Source organism: Cottoperca gobio, chromosome 2 (genome assembly GCF_900634415.1).
Source record: "Cottoperca gobio chromosome 2, fCotGob3.1, whole genome shotgun sequence".
Taxonomy (NCBI): domain Eukaryota; kingdom Metazoa; phylum Chordata; class Actinopteri; order Perciformes; family Bovichtidae; genus Cottoperca; species Cottoperca gobio.
This window is the reverse complement of record NC_041356.1, coordinates 5,864,541-5,886,335: the sequence shown is the minus strand read 5'-3', so window position 1 is coordinate 5,886,335 and position 21,795 is coordinate 5,864,541. Positions and strand designations below refer to the sequence as shown.

The 21,795-nt window shown below is 40.2% G+C and overlaps 3 protein-coding genes across 5 annotated transcripts; 2 read left to right on the top strand and 1 right to left on the bottom strand.

The window, feature by feature from the left end:
- Positions 1-280: 280 nt before the first annotated feature.
- Positions 281-7,313, bottom strand: arpc2 (actin related protein 2/3 complex, subunit 2). The gene is made up of 10 exons (XM_029448410.1): positions 7,089-7,313; positions 5,340-5,374; positions 4,919-5,031; positions 3,220-3,265; positions 2,929-3,115; positions 2,750-2,843; positions 2,471-2,597; positions 2,287-2,387; positions 1,632-1,732; positions 281-773 (listed from the first exon to the last, which is right to left on the bottom strand). Exons 1-10 carry the CDS (start codon positions 7,160-7,162, stop codon positions 752-754), a joined length of 900 nt encoding a protein of 299 aa, XP_029304270.1. The 5' UTR covers positions 7,163-7,313; the 3' UTR covers positions 281-751.
- Positions 4,763-13,636, top strand: LOC115019056 (C-X-C chemokine receptor type 1-like). 2 transcript variants are annotated; one of them, XM_029448397.1, is made up of 2 exons: positions 4,763-5,062; positions 12,169-13,636. In XM_029448397.1, exons 1-2 carry the CDS (start codon positions 5,050-5,052, stop codon positions 13,221-13,223), a joined length of 1,068 nt encoding a protein of 355 aa, XP_029304257.1. In that variant the 5' UTR covers positions 4,763-5,049; the 3' UTR covers positions 13,224-13,636. The 2 variants fall into 2 exon arrangements, with proteins under 2 accessions (XP_029304257.1, XP_029304249.1); XM_029448389.1 differs by lacking the exon at positions 4,763-5,062 and adding an exon at positions 11,517-11,568.
- A 976-nt stretch (positions 13,637-14,612) lies between these two features.
- slc19a1 (solute carrier family 19 member 1) lies at positions 14,613-21,146 on the top strand. 2 transcript variants are annotated; one of them, XM_029451644.1, is made up of 6 exons: positions 14,613-14,705; positions 15,890-16,536; positions 17,624-18,380; positions 19,641-19,833; positions 19,949-20,090; positions 20,427-21,146. In XM_029451644.1, exons 2-6 carry the CDS (start codon positions 16,234-16,236, stop codon positions 20,607-20,609), a joined length of 1,578 nt encoding a protein of 525 aa, XP_029307504.1. In that variant the 5' UTR covers positions 14,613-14,705; positions 15,890-16,233; the 3' UTR covers positions 20,610-21,146. The 2 variants fall into 2 exon arrangements, with proteins under 2 accessions (XP_029307504.1, XP_029307513.1); XM_029451653.1 differs by lacking the exon at positions 14,613-14,705 and adding an exon at positions 14,731-14,821.
- Positions 21,147-21,795: the final 649 nt, after the last annotated feature.

Genomic DNA, 21,795 nt, shown 5'->3' with positions numbered 1-21,795 from the left:
TCAAGTGAAAACTTAACCTCCCAAATGTCATTAGCACCCTTGATTTTCTTTAGGCCTGGTTTTAAAAAGGACACGAGTTCATGTAGCGCATAAGTTCTCAACTAATACAGTATCACGTACTCGAAGTCAAGAACATTTTATGCAACTATTTTTCAAAGGAATTGTGCATTTCTTCCTAAACCTTCCTAAATATTGTCAAAGTAAATAAGCACGATGAGGTTAATGAGGACAAACACAAGTGGTTGTACAAGAGTCACAATCAGCACACGTTACTACCAGAGATGCTTTTTTTGTAAGAGTGATTTATTTTTATTTTCTTCAAATGACAATGGTACAGACGACATGAAAGCACAGAGAGGGAGGAAAGGGGGGGGGGGATTGATATCATCCAATGCATGGATATTGCATGGTGAGGGTCAAGGGGCAAGCAAGAGTACCAAATGGAGTAAAAGATATCGTATCAAAAATTTCAGTTTTTTCATATATATATTTATATAGGACTAATAATTCTCTTTAACTATGCAAAGCAAGGAATGCCCTTTTTCCATTTATCTTGAGCCGTGGCGTTCCCATAACAGGGCCAACATTATTATTCATAAAAAAAAAAAAAGAGGACCGGACACGTATTTGGGGGCTGGGCGGGGGCGTCCTGTCCGATGTGGCGTCGAGTCTCAGTGTAGCGCGTTGGGACGTGTCCACAGGGGTTTGGATTTCTCTGAGGTGGGGGGAGGGGGGGGAGGGGGTGTTGGCCTCAGCGGGAGAACGTCTTTCCACTGAAAAATAAACATGACACCCAACAGGTTATTGTCTTCCTTTAACTACCAATACATTTTTTTTTAAATTGCCAAGTTTCTAAAGGATTAAAAAAGGCAGATAGAAAATGTCTTTAATTTATTTTTATTTTTTATTTTGTAGACATACTTGGCAATTTGACTTTAAAGTGATAATTGCAGGATATTAAACGGTATGATTTAAGTTAAACTACATGCGATTGATACCGGTATCACGTTTTATTTTCCTTAGCAGACAAACCTTCACCTTGTAGCCAACTCCAGAATTCATGTGAAATGTTTCCACTCGCATTCTTTACTTATTCCAGTTACACGTTAACCCGAGAACAAAGACTCTCTGTCATCATATATTTCACAAGTATTTCTGAGCTACAAGGATTAAAAAGAAGAAGAAGAAAAACAGTATCTGTGCAGCTGTTTGGAGCTTTTAGACTTCAAACACAGCCACACACACACACACCTCAAAACACACACACACACACCTCAAACACACACAAAGATACAGAAAGGAAAAGAAAATGCAGAGATAGGATATCTCGAAGCTGAATCTGGTCAGGATTAAACTGAAATGATTTATGAACAGCACTGCGGGTCTTTATTTAAGAGACGAGGCTTCAAAACAATGAGATTAAACATCTATAAAATAAATAAAATCAATTAAATTAAGCTTGAATAAGAGTATAGTTGGATACAAATCCTAAAATCACACCAAAAAACCCCACAACAGACAAACAAATCTGTCGTCTTGTTCTTGCCGACTATAAATCAGAGCAATGGCGTAGAAAGGGTGGGTGGGCGTAGAAAGGGTGGGTGGGTGTTGACGGAGCACTGGCTACTTACGAGATGGTCTTCATCTCCTTCTTCTCTGCGTCGGGGCGAGCGCGGTTCAGCACCTTGAGGAAGTCTGACGTCTTGGCCCTCATGCGTGTGTGAATGTAGGCCTGCGGAACAGAGGACGTTACGTAAGATGAACGAGGTTCAAAATGTCGCCGTTGTTTATTTATCCGAGCGCAAAAAAGTCCACGTCAACATTTTGTGTCAGGTGCAGAAGTATAAATCTTTCTCAAGCCTGTGACAACTGCCCATTAATGCACCAAGTGACACACGCAGGCTCGCTGCTGCAGGCGCTCACACAATTACGCAAAAAGCCTCTGAAGTCATCTGAAAAAGGGCTTCGATTAGCGTTCATGTGTACACCAACACGTCTTTAAAAACCTGTGTGACCACTGTGGGAGACAGTCAACGTCTGCTAAGGCCTTCGCTTGGTCTCGCCCATGGCTGGGCTTTCTATTGTGGATGTAACGTACTTTACAGAAAGGACTTCAGAACTCATTGACACGTAAGAGCCAAGAAAAAGAAAGAAAATTCCACATTCTTCATCTAAAAAGGCCTAATTTAAATATCAGATAACATATTAAGATCTCCATCTGTTCCAAAGACTCTTGAACACCTGTTGCATGTTTCTGATTCTTGGTTGCGGTGCAGTTGAACTGACCTTGGAGCACTTTATGTGGTAGTGCAGGTAGTCCCTGAAGGTGTGGATGAGGTTGATGGTGTTGTCTCTGGCATTGGCATTGGTGTGACGCGGGAACAAGACTGAAAACATTAAAACACTGCGTCAGTATCAGATCAGTAAAATCAGTTGCCGTAGCTTCCTCCGACGCTTCTCGGGTACTGACCGAAGGTGATGTATCCAATGTTGTCCCCGACCGCGGCGTCCGTGTCCTTCAGCTCCAGCGGGGGCTCCCTGTGGCTGAACAGCACCTGGGGGGCCGTGTGGCTGGCTCGCCGGCCCTCTTTGAACTCCTACAGAGATCAGTTTATTAATAAAATCGAGGGATTAATTATACAAATTATGGATTGCCTTTTTTTTTTTTTTTACACCTGACAAAAAAAACAGCTCCTCTATAACACACACACACACACACACACACACACACACACACACACACACACACCTGCATGAAGACTTTGCCGATGATGACGTCGTCGTCGTCTTTAAACACTGTGCTGAACACCACCGTCACGCGGTCTTTCTTGGCCTCCAGATACCTGAGAGGAACGAACAAGTCAGAGGTTTAATAAAAAGAAAAGAAAATAGAGCTTGATCCTGCGAGGCCTAGAACATATTTCATACATGGACTCATCCTCTCTGTAGTGGACCACGGCCCTCGTCTCGCCCTCCCTGCCCTCTTCCTGGAACTTGAAGTACTTCTCAAACACTGAGGCGAAGCAGTTCCTCTTGAGCATCCCCGCCTGGTGGACGACCTCGTCTTTATTGGCCGGTAGCGCGTCCAGGTCGTAGACTAGGGACACGTTGTAGCCTGGGGAAGGGAAGAGGATTACAGATCGCACAAAGTCTATTAAAACAGATCTGATGGTAGCAGTGTAACAATGTCAAGCGATCAGAAACTGCGTGAGAACTTACCGGCCTCTGGTGAAACCAGGAAGTTCTCATAGACCCTCTTGAGCAGCTGTAATTAAAAATACGACATTTATTTCAATCTCACTTCTCAAAAGTACTTCACAGGAAACCTCACGACACAAAAAGAATACAGCACAACAGGACTGTAACAGCTTTCAAACGTTGGATAATGATGCAAGACTACGTTTATTGCTCTTGACGTAGGCCCTGTTGATGCTGCTTTGATGATTGAATTGAATTTTGAATTGAAAGTATCCAAAGAGTTGGAGAGATTAACAATCGAGTAGAGTTAAAAGCATTCCTTTTATTTTCAGAAATGTCAAAAAACATTTTTTATAGTCTGTTAGAATCCTCAGAGACTAACATAAGACAAGATAATAGCAGCATGATCAATGAGCACAAAAGAAAGCATTCTGACCGTACAACAAGAGGTTTGTACTGAGGCAGGGGCGAAGCATGTAATTTACAAACACGGGGGCCTCCTCTAATGGACACCTGTCACTGTGGAATGAAGTGAGGAAGACTTTGCAGTAATATGCAAATCTCACTCAGGTCTGTGCAGAAAGGACCATATGATCAACAGTGTGGTGTATTCTTCCACATCTTAATCTGAGCAGCAAAGCCAAATGTGTCAACAGGATTTCTGCAGGTTTCAACAAGTTACATTTAAGACCAGAGAATTAAATGTAATACTCATTTGTATTTCGCAGTCAAACTGGCGGAAGTGTGAGGGGAAATTAGAAGCCTAGAAATGACTTTAAGTTCATATATTATCACCATGTTTAAGCAATACAATAGTAATATTTTAGCAGTCCACGTCTAAATGTAAAATCTACGTCTTAAGAAGCCGGTAGTGTAGCACGAGTCACCAGTGGAGGAAGTGACGCGCTTTACGGAAAATAACCTCTTGATTATTTGCATTTCACAAAAAACAGTAGAGCATTCATTTCAAGACTTTTAAAAATCTAATTTTAGACAATCGTGGACCTTTTGAGGCCAACGTTTCAGACAATTTAACACTTTGAATAACCCGCAGAGATTTTGGTGAAACGAACAGATAAGAATGTGTGAGAATAACCAGAATGATACTTCCCCCCCCCCCCCTCCACTGCTTTCTAAATAGACTTTTCACTGGCTGAATAACTGGATCTGACACTGCTGCTGAACCGTTCACTTATCCCTCTGCTCTTCAGTTTTAGGGAACAAGGAGGGAAGTTGCTGGACGGCAGCCAAGACATTCTGACACGCACACACGCACACACACGCACACGCACACGCTGCTCGCAGTCAGCATTTCCTTGCCTGGGGTGAGTCACACAAACTCACTTCCTGTTTCTACCAGAAACCTCGGCAGCGGCTTTCTTCCTTAAATGGCAACAGAGCTCTTGTGTTGTAGAGGTGTGTGTGTGTGTGTGTGTGTGTGTGTGTGTGTGTGTGCAGATAGCCATCACAACCTCATTTTGTGTTTCTTTTTTTAAAATACTTTTTAAAGCTCAAATTGACACAGAAACAAGCGTACATCCTGAAAGCAACTGTGGACCTCTCTTGATTTAGTGTCGCACCAGAGAGTCAGAGTGCGAGAAAACGACAAACACATTTCTGTGGTAAAGGATGTGAAAATAGGTATTCGATGTTGTGAGGCCCAGCTTCTGTCTGGACAGGCAGAGCAGAACATTTTCCAGATTCTTAATACTTGTACTACCTCGTCAGCCCCGTGCTCCTGCAGCTCCTTGTAGAACTTCAGGGAGATGCTGACCATCACTTTGGTCTTCTCCCCATTGGGGTTGGAGATGTGGTACAAGACGCCATCGAAATCTGCAGCAGAGATGAACAATGGAGCCTGCAGGTGAATAATGAGGGACAACCTCCCAACCCCTTTCCTTCTGGCAACATGACACACTGACACATTTTGTACTTGGGACAATTGTGCCATTTTAATTAGCAACCTCAATTCGTGCCGGTAAACGAGACGATTTCACATGTGAGATGTAACACTTTGTCATCCCGCAGAGATTCCTGGCAGGGTTGAGCATGTGCATAGCTTAATAGGAAGATAACTGTGGCGACAGCAGCAGCAGCCAGCACAGCTATAATGAAAAGAGTTAGATAAGATATAATCTCACCTGCGAACGTCACATCGAGGGCCTCTGGCTTGGTGCTGCAAGGAGAAAATAAGACGAGGAGATGCATGAGGCATAAAGAGATTAGTTCCAGCTTGTCATTTGTGAAGATTTGCTGCTTGTCATTTTAAAAGGTGTAACCCTTAGCTTTAGAAAAGTATGATGGGCATTCTTTAAATATTTTCAGACATTTAACAGACTAAACACGTAGGGGTGTAAACCACAGGTCCCATTAGGATGCGATATTATAGTATATTCTTTGGAAAGCGATATTTGCTGCTATCACGCTGCCATGGTGGGACTTGGATTCGATCCAATTCAGCAACATTGATAAGACAATATCTGGTGCACATTTAAGACGATCAGTTACACTTATATAAACTCACAAAAATAAAATATAAATTGACAATTGTTTTACTGGGAAGAAGGTGCGCTTGGACGTAAATGGTGACAGATGTGCCATGAGCATTTCAAAATAAAGGCTGATCTTAAAGATGATGATGATATCACTTTGCATCGATGACATTAGATCGTTAAACATTGAACCGATAGATCGATCCAGATCGATGGATTGTTACGCTCCTAAAAACAAGTAGCCAATCAATCGAAAAGATAATCTGTAAAATTAATCGATAATTGTTGGTCCTAGATGCAACATCTGCGACAATAATAATGCGAGTAAACAATCAATTACTTTTGAATTCGAGTTAAGACAGTCTGTGTTTGTTGATATGACCTTTTCTGTCCAAAATCTTTCTCATCAAAAACATTAATATTTTAAGATGGATTTTCTCCCACAATAAATCACCTTGACACTGCAGTCTCTTCTTAAACCAGCAACACACTATTTATGGTGGGTGTACAGTTAAGTAGTAAACTTTGACTAAAAGGTGGGTGCTGCAGCAGCTTGTCCAAACTGCTTAATGTACATCTCCAAGAAGCTGCACCTGGCACAGACTTGACTCAGCTTGACTACAGGAATGCGGAAGCTGGAGAGAAGGGCGATGGTTAGCTAACAAGTAGCCGCTAACTGATAATAATTGGCATTTATTAAGTGGAAACGCCAACTTTAATACAACATTAGCAGCCACGTGTTGTTACACTGTGGTTATTGATTAATGACGTGGAGAAAATACACCGGATACGAGTTTTTGTTCTCTTGACAGACATGATACGTCAAAAACTGTACTCTTTGGATAATGTATTCCACTGGCCGTACATCCTGGTTTAATCCCCTGGTTATTGCGGGTGAAATGTTTTCAATAAATAGCTAGTTGTGTCATTTATAGACGTTTGTGACCTCCATTAATTACGAACCATAAACATCATACATCGCGGTCGGCTAGCTACTTTTAATGCTATGCAACCTCGTAAAAACGTTTTTTAAATATTTGTCAGGTCAATGGTGGCACACTAATCTAAAATGCGGTATTATTTTTACCCCCAGGGACAGTGGGAGAAGAGCCAGGAGAGATAAAAAAAAAACATTTGGGTTACAAATTGTGACACACACCCCAGCTTTAGGCAAACCAGTCACGGCGGATCAGCGAGATAATTCACTGTATTTATTTGACATTTTTAACAACTAATACGACCAAGTAGCTGAGTTGTGCATCGCTGCAAACGTTTATCAGCTGCATCCGAAGCCCTCTCTGCTTCATTAAGTACAGCCATCATCTTCAGTAAAACGCTAAAGGGGAAGCTAGCCGACGTTAGCAGCAATGCTAGCCAGGTGTAACAATAATTTCTCACCCGTTGGATGCGCCGTCGAACTTCAACGACAGCGTCTCTTCTATTATACGGTTATTGATTTCTAACAGGATCATTGCAGCGGACGCCGGTGTCGAGGAAAAGGGGGAATGGTCGGTGCTATTTGGTGGGATTAACCTCTTTGTGTCAAATTCTGCAAAAAAATTCCTCCCTTGACAGACCAAACCGCTTCCGTCGAGGCTCCTTCCGCCTGTCGCTTCCGCGTATTTTACACTCAGGACCCCATAAGATGAGGGGGGCCGCAATGGTGCCTGTAATAAATTCGTAACAACGATTTTGATTATTTGTGGCAGATTAGAGGGAAGGAAACTGTGTTGTCACTCATTTAATGAACGAGGGAGATTATCTTTTATAGTTGTGAACAGTTTTGAATTATACAAATGTCCAAATAGTAGGCTACGATATACAAAACAATAGACTACATGTTCCCTCTCAAAAACATCATTAAGTATCATTAATAAATACACCCATAACTTGCTACCCTATAAAACGAAGGTATCTTGCTTCTTTTTATATTATTAAAAACATTATCATTTGTATAGCCTTCTAATATTAACATAACCTCCTACACTTGAGTTATTTATGTTCTACTTTTATTTCTTATTTTACAATGGTCCCATATGTTTATACTCGTGTATTATTGCTGTTTTAAGGTTAATTTTAAGGGAAATTGTTCATGTTGTTCTTTTCTTACATATGCAGCATTCAAATGTTGAGGGGGTGGGGGTCTCTTGAGTGTCAAAAATGTTAGTAGGCTATTATTTATGTGGGTCGGTATTACATTTACCATTTTTGATATCGCTTCGTATAATTCCCTACTGAAATAAACTATGATTAAATTATAAATTATTACCACCATAGGCATCATTTAGATATTTGTAATTTTGATTCACAGAGACCCCAAAAGCCCTATAATCACTGCCACTTGTTTTTTTGGTAATTTAATTAATTTTAGTTATATTAGATGTACTGAAACAGATAGATTCTTTGGTTCTCACCAAACAAAAACCAGAAAGAAAACAACAAAGTCAGTAAGTTTTTCCTTTAACACGAGAAGCATTAGGAGTAGTAAAACTCAACAGGTGTCCGTTTATTTACATGGTATGTAAAATATTTGTCAGTAATGGCTGTAAATCCTTGACCAGCAACACAATACTGGTTTGACTGACATGCTTGTCAATCAGTCATTTTGAGATTTGTTTAGTGGTTTGGTAAAAGAAGAAGTCTAAGGATGTAATAAAGAAACTACTGTATTGTTAATGCCAAAAATAAATAAGGAAACATGTAGGAACACATCTAGTGTTCAGCAACTGATAATTAGCTCATTTATGGCAGATGCGGTACACTAAATCAACTCACCAAGTATTTTTAAAGGCTGATATGTTATTTCAAACAACACAGCAGCCAACCAGACTGTACAAAACCCTGTATGATTTCATAAATCTGAAATAATTATATGATTTATTGATTAGAATATTAATGTGACCCCTGACAAAAAAGTTGTTAGTTGTTAACTGTTTCACTAAAGATACATTTCCAATCTCAGATGGTTTTATTTAAATAATTTAAGATTAAAGAGGTATAATTATCCAATATATCAAAAACAATATCACAAATTAGATTAGATAAAAGCCCAAATTAATACAAATTTGTTTATCAGAATATTTATTTTCTCTCCTAGAAATAATTTCTCGACCTCTCACACTTGTCTTGTGACCTTAGCACTGGACTAAATGACCTAAGTGTATATAAAATAGTTAAAACTAGCAACTACATCTCGAGCAGCTCCAGCTAAACAATATGATAATACATAAGTCACAGGGGGAATATTTTTGCAGAACGAGTACTTTTACCTTTGATTCTTTAAATACATTTAGCTGATTATACTTCTGTACTTTTACACAAGTAGGGTTTTGAATGCAGGACTTGTACGTGTAATAGAGTATTGTATAAATGTTGTATTGGCACTAGTCTTATTGGAGTACGATATTATCTAAAGATGGAAACAAACAGCTGAGAGGACTTCAGGGTGGTGACATCAGAATAATGTCCAAAAGGCAGAACCTTTGTCAAATAAAGAAACTCATAAAAAGTGTTATCTTATGAATTAAAAACAGGCCATTCTGGTTGGAGACCTGTCGTGCTTCCTGATGGAGGCAGGACAATGCTGTCATCTGTGGAGCCTTTATGTCTCTGTTATGCGACAGCTGCAGACGACAGCAGTGATGCAACACTCTGCTGTGTTGATTATTGTGCATTTAAACTCTCAGAACCTGAATGAAGTGACTTTCAGAGACAAAGGGGAGGTAGAGGAGTTACCTTTGATACACTTAATGTTTGAGAGGAGCGTCAGTGAGGCCCTTCTATCAACTCAGTCCCCTGTCATTACCAGGCACAGACATTTAGACAGGCTGTAGGTCTAACCTGAAAAAATAAACATTATCTGCCTTCCTTCACAGCGAACATATGACGCATATGGAAATGATGGGCTACACGACAACCACAACAACATTTTTTGACAGTGGACTTAGTGTGGGAACAAAAAAGGGGAATAATGGCAGACTTTTGCAACAGCAGAAAGATTTCATTTCCAGAAAGTTACACAGCTGACATACTGACATCCTGATTTATAACACACTTTACCACACACACACGTGTTACGAAAAGAAACAGGGTCACGTCAGATGTTATTTAGGACATCTTGTTGGTTAGAACTTGTTGTTCCAAAGGATGCATTTAGGACAGAAATAACTTTCTCAAGTGTATCAATCATATTAAGCATCTAAAATATTGCGATAAAGGATTTTGTACTGTTTACTATTCTATTTTCAAAGGTCAGGAGCTTTATTTGGGAAGAAAATCTCTTTAGTTTGTAGACATTCAGAGTGTAATGGTGGTGCAAGAGACATTTTGAGTGACAAGGCCCTTTAGTTCTTTCCATAGATGTTCTATCTATCTATATCGATTCAAGTCAGGTGATTGGCTGGGCCATTCTGGCAACTTTATTTTCTTTCTTTGAAACCAATTGAGAGTTTCCTTGGCCGTGTGTTTGGGATCATCGTCTTGCTGAAATGTCCACCCTCATTTCATCTTCATCCTCCTGGTAGATGGCAGCAGATTTTTATCAAGAATGTCTCGGTACATTTTTCCATTCATCCTTCCTTCAATTATATGAAGATCGCCAGTGCCGTATGCTGAACAACAGCCCCACACCAGGATGTTCCCACCTCCACACCTCACTATTGGTATGATGCATTTGGGCTGATGTTCAGTGACCTTTGACCTCCAAACATGGTGCGTATTATGTCATCCAAAGAGTTCAACTTTGGTCTCATCTGACGAGACTGTATTCTCCCCGTATTTCTCAGGCGTGTCTAAATGTTTTGCAGCAAACTTTAAACGAGCTTCAACATGCTTTTTCTTCAGCTGGAGTCTTGCGTGGTGAGCGTGCATACAGGCCGTGGCGGTAGAGTGCATTACTTATCGTTTTCTTTGAAAACAATTGTACCTGCTGATTCCAGGTCTTTCTGAAGCTCTCCACAAGTGCTCCTCGGCTCTTGGACAACTCTTCTGATAATTATTTCCACTCCTCTGTCAGAAATCTTGCGAGGAGCACCTGGTCGTGGCTGGTTTATGGTGAAATTATGTTCTTTCCACTCCCAGGTTATGGCCGCAACAGTGCTTACCAGAACATTCAGAAGTTTAGAAATCCTTCTGTAACCAACACCATCAGTATGTTGTGCAACAACAAGGTTGTGCAGGTCTTGCAGGAGCTCTTTCATGAGATGTTTCTTGTGTGACACGTTGGTAGTGAGAGACTTTTTATAGGCCCTCAGTTGGGACTGAACCAGCTGATATTAATTTGCACTGACGAGCGGCAGGATTGCTTTCTAATTACTGATAGATTTCAGCCGTGTCTTGGCTTTCCATGCCTTTTTGCACCTCCCTTTCTTCATGTGTTCAATACTTTGTACCTGTGTCATTCCATTTTTATTACACATAACTTAATTTCTGAAATTAATTGTTTTGGTTTCTTTGCATGTGTGGATTGCATGGGTTGTTACCGACATCTGGTGAACATTTCATTTCAATAGCACCTTTAGAAATATATTTACTGAGAAAAATTATGACGTGTTCAACCCTTATTTCACCCGCTGTATTTCTGTGGGTGTAATTTCTTTGGGCTGACGTTCTATTTCTAAAAAGAAACTGTCAGCCATCCTTTATTTCATGATTTAAAGCAGTCAAATTGTCTTCTGTTAGAAAGCTGTTTTGCAGCAAAAACATTTGTTGACGCAGGAACGTACTATGTAATATGTTGGGTTAGGAAACAGGACATTGGGTCAACGCTCCATTAAAAAAAAAAACTAAAACGTATGGTATCACACTTAGAGCTCATTGGCACAGATGCGTTCGGGTGTCCAGTTGTTATCATCTTTGAAAGCTATGGCCGAGTCCGAAGGTGAGTGTCTGACTTACTTTATTCTCAGGGCTGGAAACTATGTGAGCTTTCTGTGTATTAAAGGGAGACTGTGCCACTTTTGGAAAACAAAATAGTGTTGGTAAAAATGAAAAGTGAATCTTAATTCACTATATTATTATACATTATACCCAAACTGTCACTTGTAGTCTCAGTAGTTGCTGTTTAGCAAAAGTTAGGCTTGCTTTAAAGTTTGGCAGCCCAGGAAGCAAAATAGGGTTTTCAAATTGTGCTTTCTTTAATTAGCTTAAAGGAATACTTCACCCCCAAAATGATAATTTCTATATCAATTAGTCTCCCTGGGATACCTTGAATTCGTGAAGAATTTTTTTGTTTTTCTTGCATGCCTCCACGGTGAATGAAGAATCATAAAACGCAGAACATTTTTGATGAAATGAAGTGAATGTGGGCTGCGATTATAAAAAATAAAAAGAACGTTTTCTTCACGCACTCAGGGCGGGTAATTGATATGCCAATAATCATTTTGGGGGCGAAGTATTCATTTTAACATGTCTGAAGCTGAAACAATGTTTTTGTACTGCTATAATAATGTAATAATATCAATCTGTTTTCCATCCATAGACATGTCATACGTCTATGACTACAATTATATTGTGAATAATACCATCCGCGACAATCACACACCCTACGTTGTGGATCCAAATACCTTATCATGTGAGTTAAAACCTCTGGCTACTATACCAGCGTTGACCCTTTGTGTCATCCTCATAACCATCTTTTTACTGGCAATACCCGGGAACCTGTTGGTGGGATGGGTGATCAGCAGCAGCAGAAAGGCGCTGACTCCATCGGATGTGTACTTGTTCCACCTGACAATAGCAGATGGTCTGATGGCCCTGACCCTCCCGTTCTTGGCTGTTGATTTGATTAAAGGATGGATCTTCGGAGACTTCTTGTGCAAGTTCCTTAACCTCGCCATCGAAGCAAACTTCTACACCAGCATCCTCTTCCTGGCCTGTATTAGCATCGATCGTTATCTTGTGATTGTGCGCGCCAGCGAGAACCTCAGCACTCAACCGAGGATGTTCAGCAAGCTCATGTGCGCCGCAGTGTGGGCCCTCGGTTGGGCCCTCGCTCTGCCTGCGCTTTTCAATGAAACCTCCAGTGACCCTGACTCAATGAGGATGATCTGCCAGGAAACCTATGACATGGGCAGCGCCGCCACATGGAGGAATGCCACTCGCGGCTTCCGCCATATTTTTGGTTTCTTGCTCCCTCTGTATGTGATGATAATCTGCTACGGCGTCACCATCGCGAGGCTGCTGCACACTCGAAGTTTCAAAAAGCACCGGGCCATGAAGGTGATCATAGCCGTGTTGGTCACGTTTCTGCTGTGCTGGACTCCGTACCACATAACCATGATTGTGGACACACTCCTGAGGACTGATCTGATACTGTTTGACTGTGCTTTGAGGAGTTCAGTGACCCGGGCTCTATTAATAACGAAGGTCCTGGCTCTGTTCCACAGCTGCATCAACCCTGTCCTCTACGCCTTCGTGGGAGAGAAGTTCAGGAATAAAATGATGCTACTTCTTCATAGGAAAGGCAGACCGGAGAGGATGTCAAAGTCCTGTTCGACATCTCAGACTTCAGAAGGCAACTCACTTCGTTTTTGACTTGTGCTGCACTGCTGCCATCTACTGAATTTACTGCTGTCTACATCCACTGATTTGCGGCCTCTGATTTGATCAAGTTTATGTTCATTTCCTTATTAATTTCCATTTCCCTTGCTCACAGGTGGACCAGAATTCAGGAAATGCTTTTTAGTGTTTTTAACCAAAGAATATTGGAATATTATATGTATTTTAAATATACAGTAGGCGTCCCCTGAGGAATTCAAGCCTTCACTCTGACACTGCTTATCATACAGCCGATGTTTCTGTGTTTTTTTTTATAAATGCTATAAAGTGTGTATAAACTGTAAATACTGCTGTCTATTTCAATAAAAGTCCAGAAATGTTTCAAATGCTATCTATTCACATTTCAGGTTCTGACAAGTTCATCATTACAAATAAAAGGCTTTGCAATATTTCCTGCACTGACTGTTTTCCTCTGGTAGACCTCTTGTTCGTATTCACATGGTCTTCCTAACCTTAAAACAATTATAATAACTAATCTGACTAATAAGGAACAAATCATTTGAGTTTTTGACTGAATAAAATAGCAACATTTGTTACAAACCGGCAAAAGAAAACTCAATATATGATGCTGGAAATGGATGACCTTGATTTAGCCATTCAATTAAATTTTAATCTCAATGTGTAATCTAAAATGGACGAGAAAAAACATGCTCAGGAAAATGTACATTTTAATATCTGAAGTTTTGTGTCAACTGGACAAACTCTATCTGCTGTGCACCTGAAATTGTTTTGAAATCTATTATTAAAAAAAAGGGAGCAACACTGTAGCATGTACAGCCTACTTGAATACAAAATATGCTTTATTTTTATATTTAATTGTAAGTAATATTTATTTAAAATGTAAATGTTTTACTCCAACCACTGCAGCAGTGTGGACCAGCTGGATGAACACTGTGACAAGTTGTAATTTATTTGTAACACTACTCTTCTCTGTTAACCAAATTACCACAACTGGGTCACACGACATTAACATTAGCACATGATATCACCTAGTTATAATAATTGATATAATGTTATACATTATAATATTGTTCTACAAAATTCTATGCATTTAATGTTTTATTACAACATATATTGTGTATATTACTTTTATGGCTCATTATAATAATATTCCTTAGAAAATTATAATTGATAATTGTTTATTCTTATTTTAAGTAGTTTTACTATTATTTGTCCAGCAGATGGCGAGCAAAGCACTTGCATAATACAAAAATGTGAAATAAAACATAAATTGTAGGAACGTAATTGACTTTAACTTGTGCCATCTTGGATCTTATTATGCATTTTTTTTTCAACCCGAAAGAAATTCAGTTTAATTTAATTTCAATTGTTAAATAAAGTTTTCACCATCTTTGTTGCGGCAGTAAAACTGCAGAACTACATTTCCCAGAAGTCTATGCGATGACAGAAGAGTGAGATAGCTCATTAAGCGCTGCAGCTTCAGATGGAGCACACGAGGTATGTAACGTTAACTCAATTTCGTGCACCCTAAAAATGATAAACAACTAAATGGTGCATTCTTAATAAAAAAACATCTTGTTGCGTACACGGGCTGTTAGTTACTTGCTATAAAGGTCATGTTTTCACTATTGTTGTGCTAACAACAGTTACAAGAGGTGCATTGTTTATACTTTAAATACTGTTAGCCAGCTTGCTAGCTAGCTATAACTTCGTACCTGTGTCATAAATTGAGCTATAAAGTGATATCACGCATGCTTGGCTCGTTGTGAAACACCAACAACCCAACCACACTTAGCACATTAGCAGCTAACGTAACAGTCAGTGAGTCATTGGCTTGCCAACACACTAGTGTTACCCATGAATGTAATAATTGTGTAACTTATTTGCTTTGCCTTAAAAAGTATTGACACGTAACGTTAACTGGTAAACCATTCCTCCGGAGCACTCTGTGTTTCACTTTCATTAAAAAGTACTCAGATTTTTTTTTTGTGGGGGGGGGGCGGGATACAACTGTATACTCCTGTGCAATGCTTTTAATATTTATTTTTATATATATATATTTTAATTAAAAAACAATAGTGTTTCGTTACAATGCTAAACACCATGTATTACACTCATAGGTGCAATTTTCCATCATCAGATGTTTAAGTGAAATGTCTGTATATTGTAAATGTTTATATAGCTGTGTTGTTATTGTTTTTTGTCATTTTCATTTTGCTTAATTTTTAAATTTAAAAATAGTTGTGCTGTAACAAGTACATTTCCCCAGTGTTGGATCAATAAGTTCTTATCTTAACTTGAAATATACGTGGAAAGCCCTGATGTTTCCAAGCATGTCCCTGGCATGTTTGTTTTACAGAAAAAGAGCCAGTAATTTACAAGTTCCAGTTCATTCGACGTGTTTCATACTTTCCTATGAATATTTTTTGGCTGCTTGTCAAACAAAACAAGCTATTAGAAAACTTCTGAAAACTCTTGATGTGCATTTCTCACATTTTATACACCAAGCAATTGATTTAGTGGGAACATGAGCTGCAGATGTGTCGTCAAAGTTGTTAACTGTAGCCTATAAAGCATCAAGTTATGGTCTGTCACAGTAGAAAACTATGCCAGGCTTTAATGTCTTCTGTCTGCAGTGTCAAAAATAGTCTGACTAACTGACAACATTGTTATCATTTCAGGTTAACAATGACACCAGACCCAGCCGCTGGATAGGTTGCTGTCAGAAAATGTCACAGTGTGGAAATGAGCAAAGGTCAACATTTTCTCCAACATGCGAATTGCAGCATGTTGCATTTTAACCACCTTGTCATCACCCTGTTAAATGGTTCATTTACACCATTGTAGTATTCTCTGGCATGGGGAGGCAGCTTGATTGAAACCCAAAACAGTTGGGTCTTCACATTTGTTTCACCATTTCAAGTAGGAACTGTGCCGCTTTTCCCGTCAAAACAAATCCCCACATGGTGATTTGACACAGCAGAAAAAGTTACACTCTGCGTCACAGAGTGGTCCGGCGGACACAATGGTAGCAGATGACACAGCAGGAAGTGGGGACAGATCAGAGGGGGAGAAAGAAATGGACCTGAAGCCGCCTGCACCTGAAGACAGCGAAGGACATAAAGATGGAGACGTAGAGATGGTTGTCTCTGCTTCGGAGTGCCCGACTCCCTCCGAAGGTCCCCCAGAGGAAGTCGCAGAGCCCCGAAAGTGGAAGTGGTCCGTAATATTCTTGTGTCTCTTTGGGTTTATGGTGTCGATAAAGCCCGGGGAGCCCTTCATTACACCATATCTACTCAGCACTGAGAAGAACTTCACCAGGGAACAGGTTAGTGAGTTCCTCCGGCTGCAATGTGTTGGCTCTGCTGGTTTTCGTACAGGCCCTTATGTCTTGATCACCACATTTGGAAACTGTTTAATAAAATGAAGGTAAAAGGTGCAAGAGACTGTCCAGAAAGCACAGAATAAAAGTTAACCTGTAAGACTCTTTCATAAGGTTTCCTACATGCAGTCGGCCACTCATTTCACAGCAGAATTAATGAATGTCCTGTGGAGTCTGCTGATCCTTCTTACTATGGCCAAAGTTCACATTCCTCCATAGCAGTTACGTGTATTAGCTTTGTGAAAGTTTTACAATCGAGGAACAAAATCATCAGTGGACTGTGATTCGTGGAAGGTTTTTTTTTTCTGAATTGACCATGGCCTCATGCTGAGAGTTGATTACCTGTCTAAGTGTCTTTCAGACAGGAGAACATGTTAAATATTGTAAGCATTTGTCCGTCAAAGTAGATAAAACAGTGTTTGGAAAACACTCTTTGTTAGACCAGAAGGGCAGTTCAGCAGCTGAGCCACCTCTGGAACACCGATGCATTTCATCTTAATGTCTGTTTATATCTGAAGCAGTTTCCCTTCCATATCGCATACATTACTGTAGTTACCACATATCACAGAATCAGCTGAAGTTATTAGCTGTAATTACGTTTGTAACCTCAGACAGTGTCACTGTCATGATGCAGGACAACAATGGATGTTGTCATGTTGTGTTCTTGTTTAATAACTCAATTGTTCAAATTAATGTCACCAAGCAAGCATGTAATTAAAAACTAATGTAAGTTATTAGAAGTTTAATTTGGTTTGTTCTGATATTTAAAGCCCCCTAATCATTTTCTTTTGTGTCAAAAATATCTATAGATAATATCAGTTACTACAAATGTCTTGCAATTGTTATTTTGGACTACAGAGTCACAAGATGTGGCCATAATACTGCAATATTGTCCCTTGAAAGTTGATATACTGTAATATTGAATTATTAGTTTTGACACTTCCTACCAGCAGAGAAACATGTTGTTGTGAACTAGGACTGCAGTCTTTATCCGCCTCACTGATTTCTTAATTGACCTTCCTGTCATTTCCAGGTGACCAATGAGATCACTCCTGTGCTCACGTACTCCTACATGGTCGTGCTGGTGCCGACCTTCCTGCTCACAGATTTCCTGCGCTACAAGCCGGTCCTGATCATCCAGGGCATCAGCCAGGTGGTCATCTGGCTCATTCTGCTCCTGGGCACCAGTCTCGTCGAGATGCAGATGATGGAGTTATTCTACGGCATCACCATGGCCTGCCGCGTGGCCTACTCCTCCTACATCTTCTCCCTGGTCAGCCCAGCTCTCTACCAGCGCGTGGCCGGATACTCGCGCTCCGCAGTCCTCTTGGGGGTGTTCACCAGCTCAGTGCTGGGCCAGCTGTTCATATCCGTGGGCAACGTCAGCTTCTACACCCTCAACACTATATCTTTGGGCTTTGTCAGCTTTGGTCTGACTCTCTCGCTGTGCCTGCCCTGGCCTAAACGCTCCCTGTTTTTTAACCGGACACAGAATCAGGAGCAAAAGGAAGTGGCGGCAGTAGCCACCAAATCGGAACTGGACATAATGAACCCAAAAGAGAGCTCCGCATCACGCTGGAAGGATTCTGTCTTTGTGCAGATGCTGCTGGAGGTGAGAAATGTGGTGAGGAGGCCCAACCTGAGGCTCTGGTCCCTGTGGTGGGTGTTCAACTCCACAGGGTACTACCTGGTGCTGTTCTACGTTCACATCCTGTGGAACAAAGTCTACCCGGCCACTGAGAACAAGAATATTTACAACGGGGGAGTGGAGGCAGCTTCTACCCTGCTGAGTGAGACATTTCTTGAGCTAAAAAACACAGTTTTTTATAGAATACCTGTTACTCAGTGCTCATACAGCAGTTAGGTTTCACAGTCCTTGATGCTTTCATTCACATCGGCATGCAACTCCAGCTTGCCATCTAAATTTAGATGCAACTAATGTGGACACCTCCTCTGTGCTCGACAGCAACAAAATATCAAAAGCCTTTCAGCACAAGGCAAGAAGGAATTGTTTGTTCTTTAATTTTCTTACACAAAGTTACTCTGAAAACCCACAAACAATTCCTAATCAAGCATTCTTTGCGAGCAGTTTTCAAGCTAAGATAAGGGAAAAGTTGTCGAGATGGAATTGTTAAATTGCAAAGAAAGAACAAACTACAATACAACGCACTGGTTGTACCGGTGAATGAAGCCTGACATCAAATTATTAACGTCTTGTCAGGTAAATGCTCTATTGGAAAATTCCTCTGTATATTGGAGACGAATGAGTATAAGTTTGATATTGTGTTGGTTTCAGCAATCCAAAGGTAAAAAAGAAAGTGAAATAATCGCCTCGTCTTGGATCCTTTTGTCGTACAAATAGACTCAGTCTTACCACTGGAGTGCTGCCTGTTTCTTGACCTTGTTTTTTCAGATTTTGGTGTTTGAATTTCGTAGTTGCGTACAGGTTTACAGCTGATGGTGTTGATATTAAACACCAAAATTGGGTCAAATCCAGATATCAAAGTCTGGAAAAAAAGCTTCATATTAGTACTGACTGTGCATTGTGTCACCTGTAGCTAAGAGGTAGAGTCACTGATGACACAACTTTTATTATGTTAAGGGCTGAAGGGTTTAGTCATACGTAATTGCCTTTTAATCAGCTTTAAAGAACAAAGGTAGCAGTTTATTTGAATAACCCGAAAGTCATATGCAAACAGTTATGTTGTAAAACAAACTAACAGGAAGTAAATTATAAAAATAGTCACAATTTCCATGTCAAAAAACTGCCTTAAAACTATATATATATTCATATTATTATTTACATCTTTTAGTAAGTTCTCAGAATTTTAAGCCCTTTAAATGCCCGTGTGTTTACATTGTTGTGTGCACTGTTGTTATAAAGTATTTTAGTAATAGTCTTTTGTTTTTGGCTTATTAATCACATAATAAAGCACATAATAAACTTAAGACAAAAGCTTGTGAGAAAAAGGCAAAATCTGGTTGAAAATGTACAATTTTGAAGCCAGGGCTCTACAATTGAGTTTTAATCGATGCTTCTCTTTCTGCAGGTGCAATAGCTTCCTGCATCGCTGGCTTTACGAAAATCCGGTGGAACGTCTGGTCCGAGCTGGTCATCGGCGTCATCACAGCACTGCAGGCAGGTCTGCTGCTCCTCATGCTCAACACAGACAACATTTGGGTCTGCTACACTGCCTACGTGCTCTTCAGAGGCTTCTACCAGTTCCTGGTGCCGATTGCCACGTGAGTGCCAAACACAATTTATGATTTAATCTCAATTTGAAACCTCCAAAATCCATGTATGATGGCGCTCCTCATCCGTCCGGTCTGTGGTCATCATTGTATCCTCTCTCCATAGTTTCCAGATAGCCTCGTCACTCACCAAGGAGCTGTGTGCCTTAGTGTTTGGCATCAACACGTTTTTAGGGACCATGCTGAAGAGCATCATCAATCTGATATTTTCTGACAAGAGAGGCCTGGCGTTGGACGTGCACGCTCAGGTAAAACATCCCGTTCACTCAAGGAAAAAAAGAACAGGCATTTATTTGTGGGGGGAAGTGTTTCTGTTTGCAAACTGCCGTGTTAGTGAATCTAGTTCAAAGCATAGTCACAGAAGTACCGCACCGCCGGAAGTTGTATTATTACCTCCATGATTTAGGACAGTGCTGTTTTTTAAGAGTTTCTAAAAGGACAGAATGTAGGCCTCTTGTTTTGAAATAATACGACATTTCTTTAATGATGTAAAACTAACAAAATGTTGTTTAGGGTTGAACTTTTGTCCTCCATTAGTATTTTATCATTTTCACATTTTAAGATGCCTTTTTTTCTTCTTCCAGTTCCTGGTGTACTTCGTTTACTTCACCATTCTCACTGTCGTCTACCTCGTCTGTGCTGCTGTGGTCATCTTCCGTCACTATAGAAACCAGGCCAGCGAACAAGCGGCGCCCACAGAGCTCAGCCCCGTGGCTGCAGGTACGGAGGCAGAACCTTTGTCTAACGGCAAAAGTGCCCGAGCCTAATGACCAGACACTAGTCTCGCTCTGTTTTCTATTAATATCGTATGTAGATTTTATCTAATGAGCTCTTCAGACTCAGCGGGATCAATCATTTAACCCTCTGATGTTCATGGAGGGTTTCAGTGTTCGCTCCTGAGCCTTAATCATAGAAGTGCCTCCTCTGCCTGAAGCTCCTGCACTACACCGGTCATACAGACGGGGACAGTTTTACATTTTTGATGTAACTGAAAAGAGTAAATTGTACTTTTTTTTTAAATTTCATACAAGCTTTCACATTGAGCCAAATCATATCGGACAGAGAGGGATCATTAACAGAACGGCCAGAATTAAGCTTTGTGTTTGTAGTGTTTGTACCGGATGCTGAGCTGTCATTTTTTCAGCGACTGGGGATTCAAAGCAAAGGTTGATGATTACTATGTGATCACTAAGTGTTACTTTAAAATCTTTTCTTTCCTTCACACTCCTATTGTACCTAATGTTACAGGACGATGATTCAGTGTTTGTGCCAATTTGAAAAGCAATTATCCAGATGAGTATTAAGAGGATACAGTTCTTCCTTCTGTACTGACTGATCACGTTTCACATCACATTCTTATCATCGATGTTCTCTGTTTATCTGAAGCTGTAAACCCATTTTATGCAGCACATTGCAAAATGTAATTTTTAAATGATTTTATTGTTGCTGTAAATCTTCTCTGTAACGTCGAAGCAGAACATTTTGAGTTCTCCTTATGTGATGCATTTAAACAGGATACAGGATGTGTTGGAAGAATCACATGTGAAATTAATTTACACGCTCATTTAATCACGACATTTGGTTATTAAATGTATGTTGGGTGAAGCCTAGAAAACAAAGCACCAGTCGATAGTCTTGCTGCCAATTCTCTTATTTTCGGTGCAGGTACGGCTGCAGGAAGCCGTTGTCTCGGCCTTGTAGAGAATATAGGAACGGAGAGATGCAACAGGAACTACAGTACACACTTTAAATAGGTTTTATAAAACAGACCGTTTGCTGAAATGTAAAGCAGGCGTGGCCCTTATGAACCGAAGGATCTTTCTTACACCTCACACAACAGCAGTGACTGAATTATATTGTACTTCCATTCAGGAGGTGTAGATATTTTTGATTGGAATCTTTGCCGAGATATAAATGTAGCTGTGAATCTGTCTGAATGCTGTAAAAAGGAAA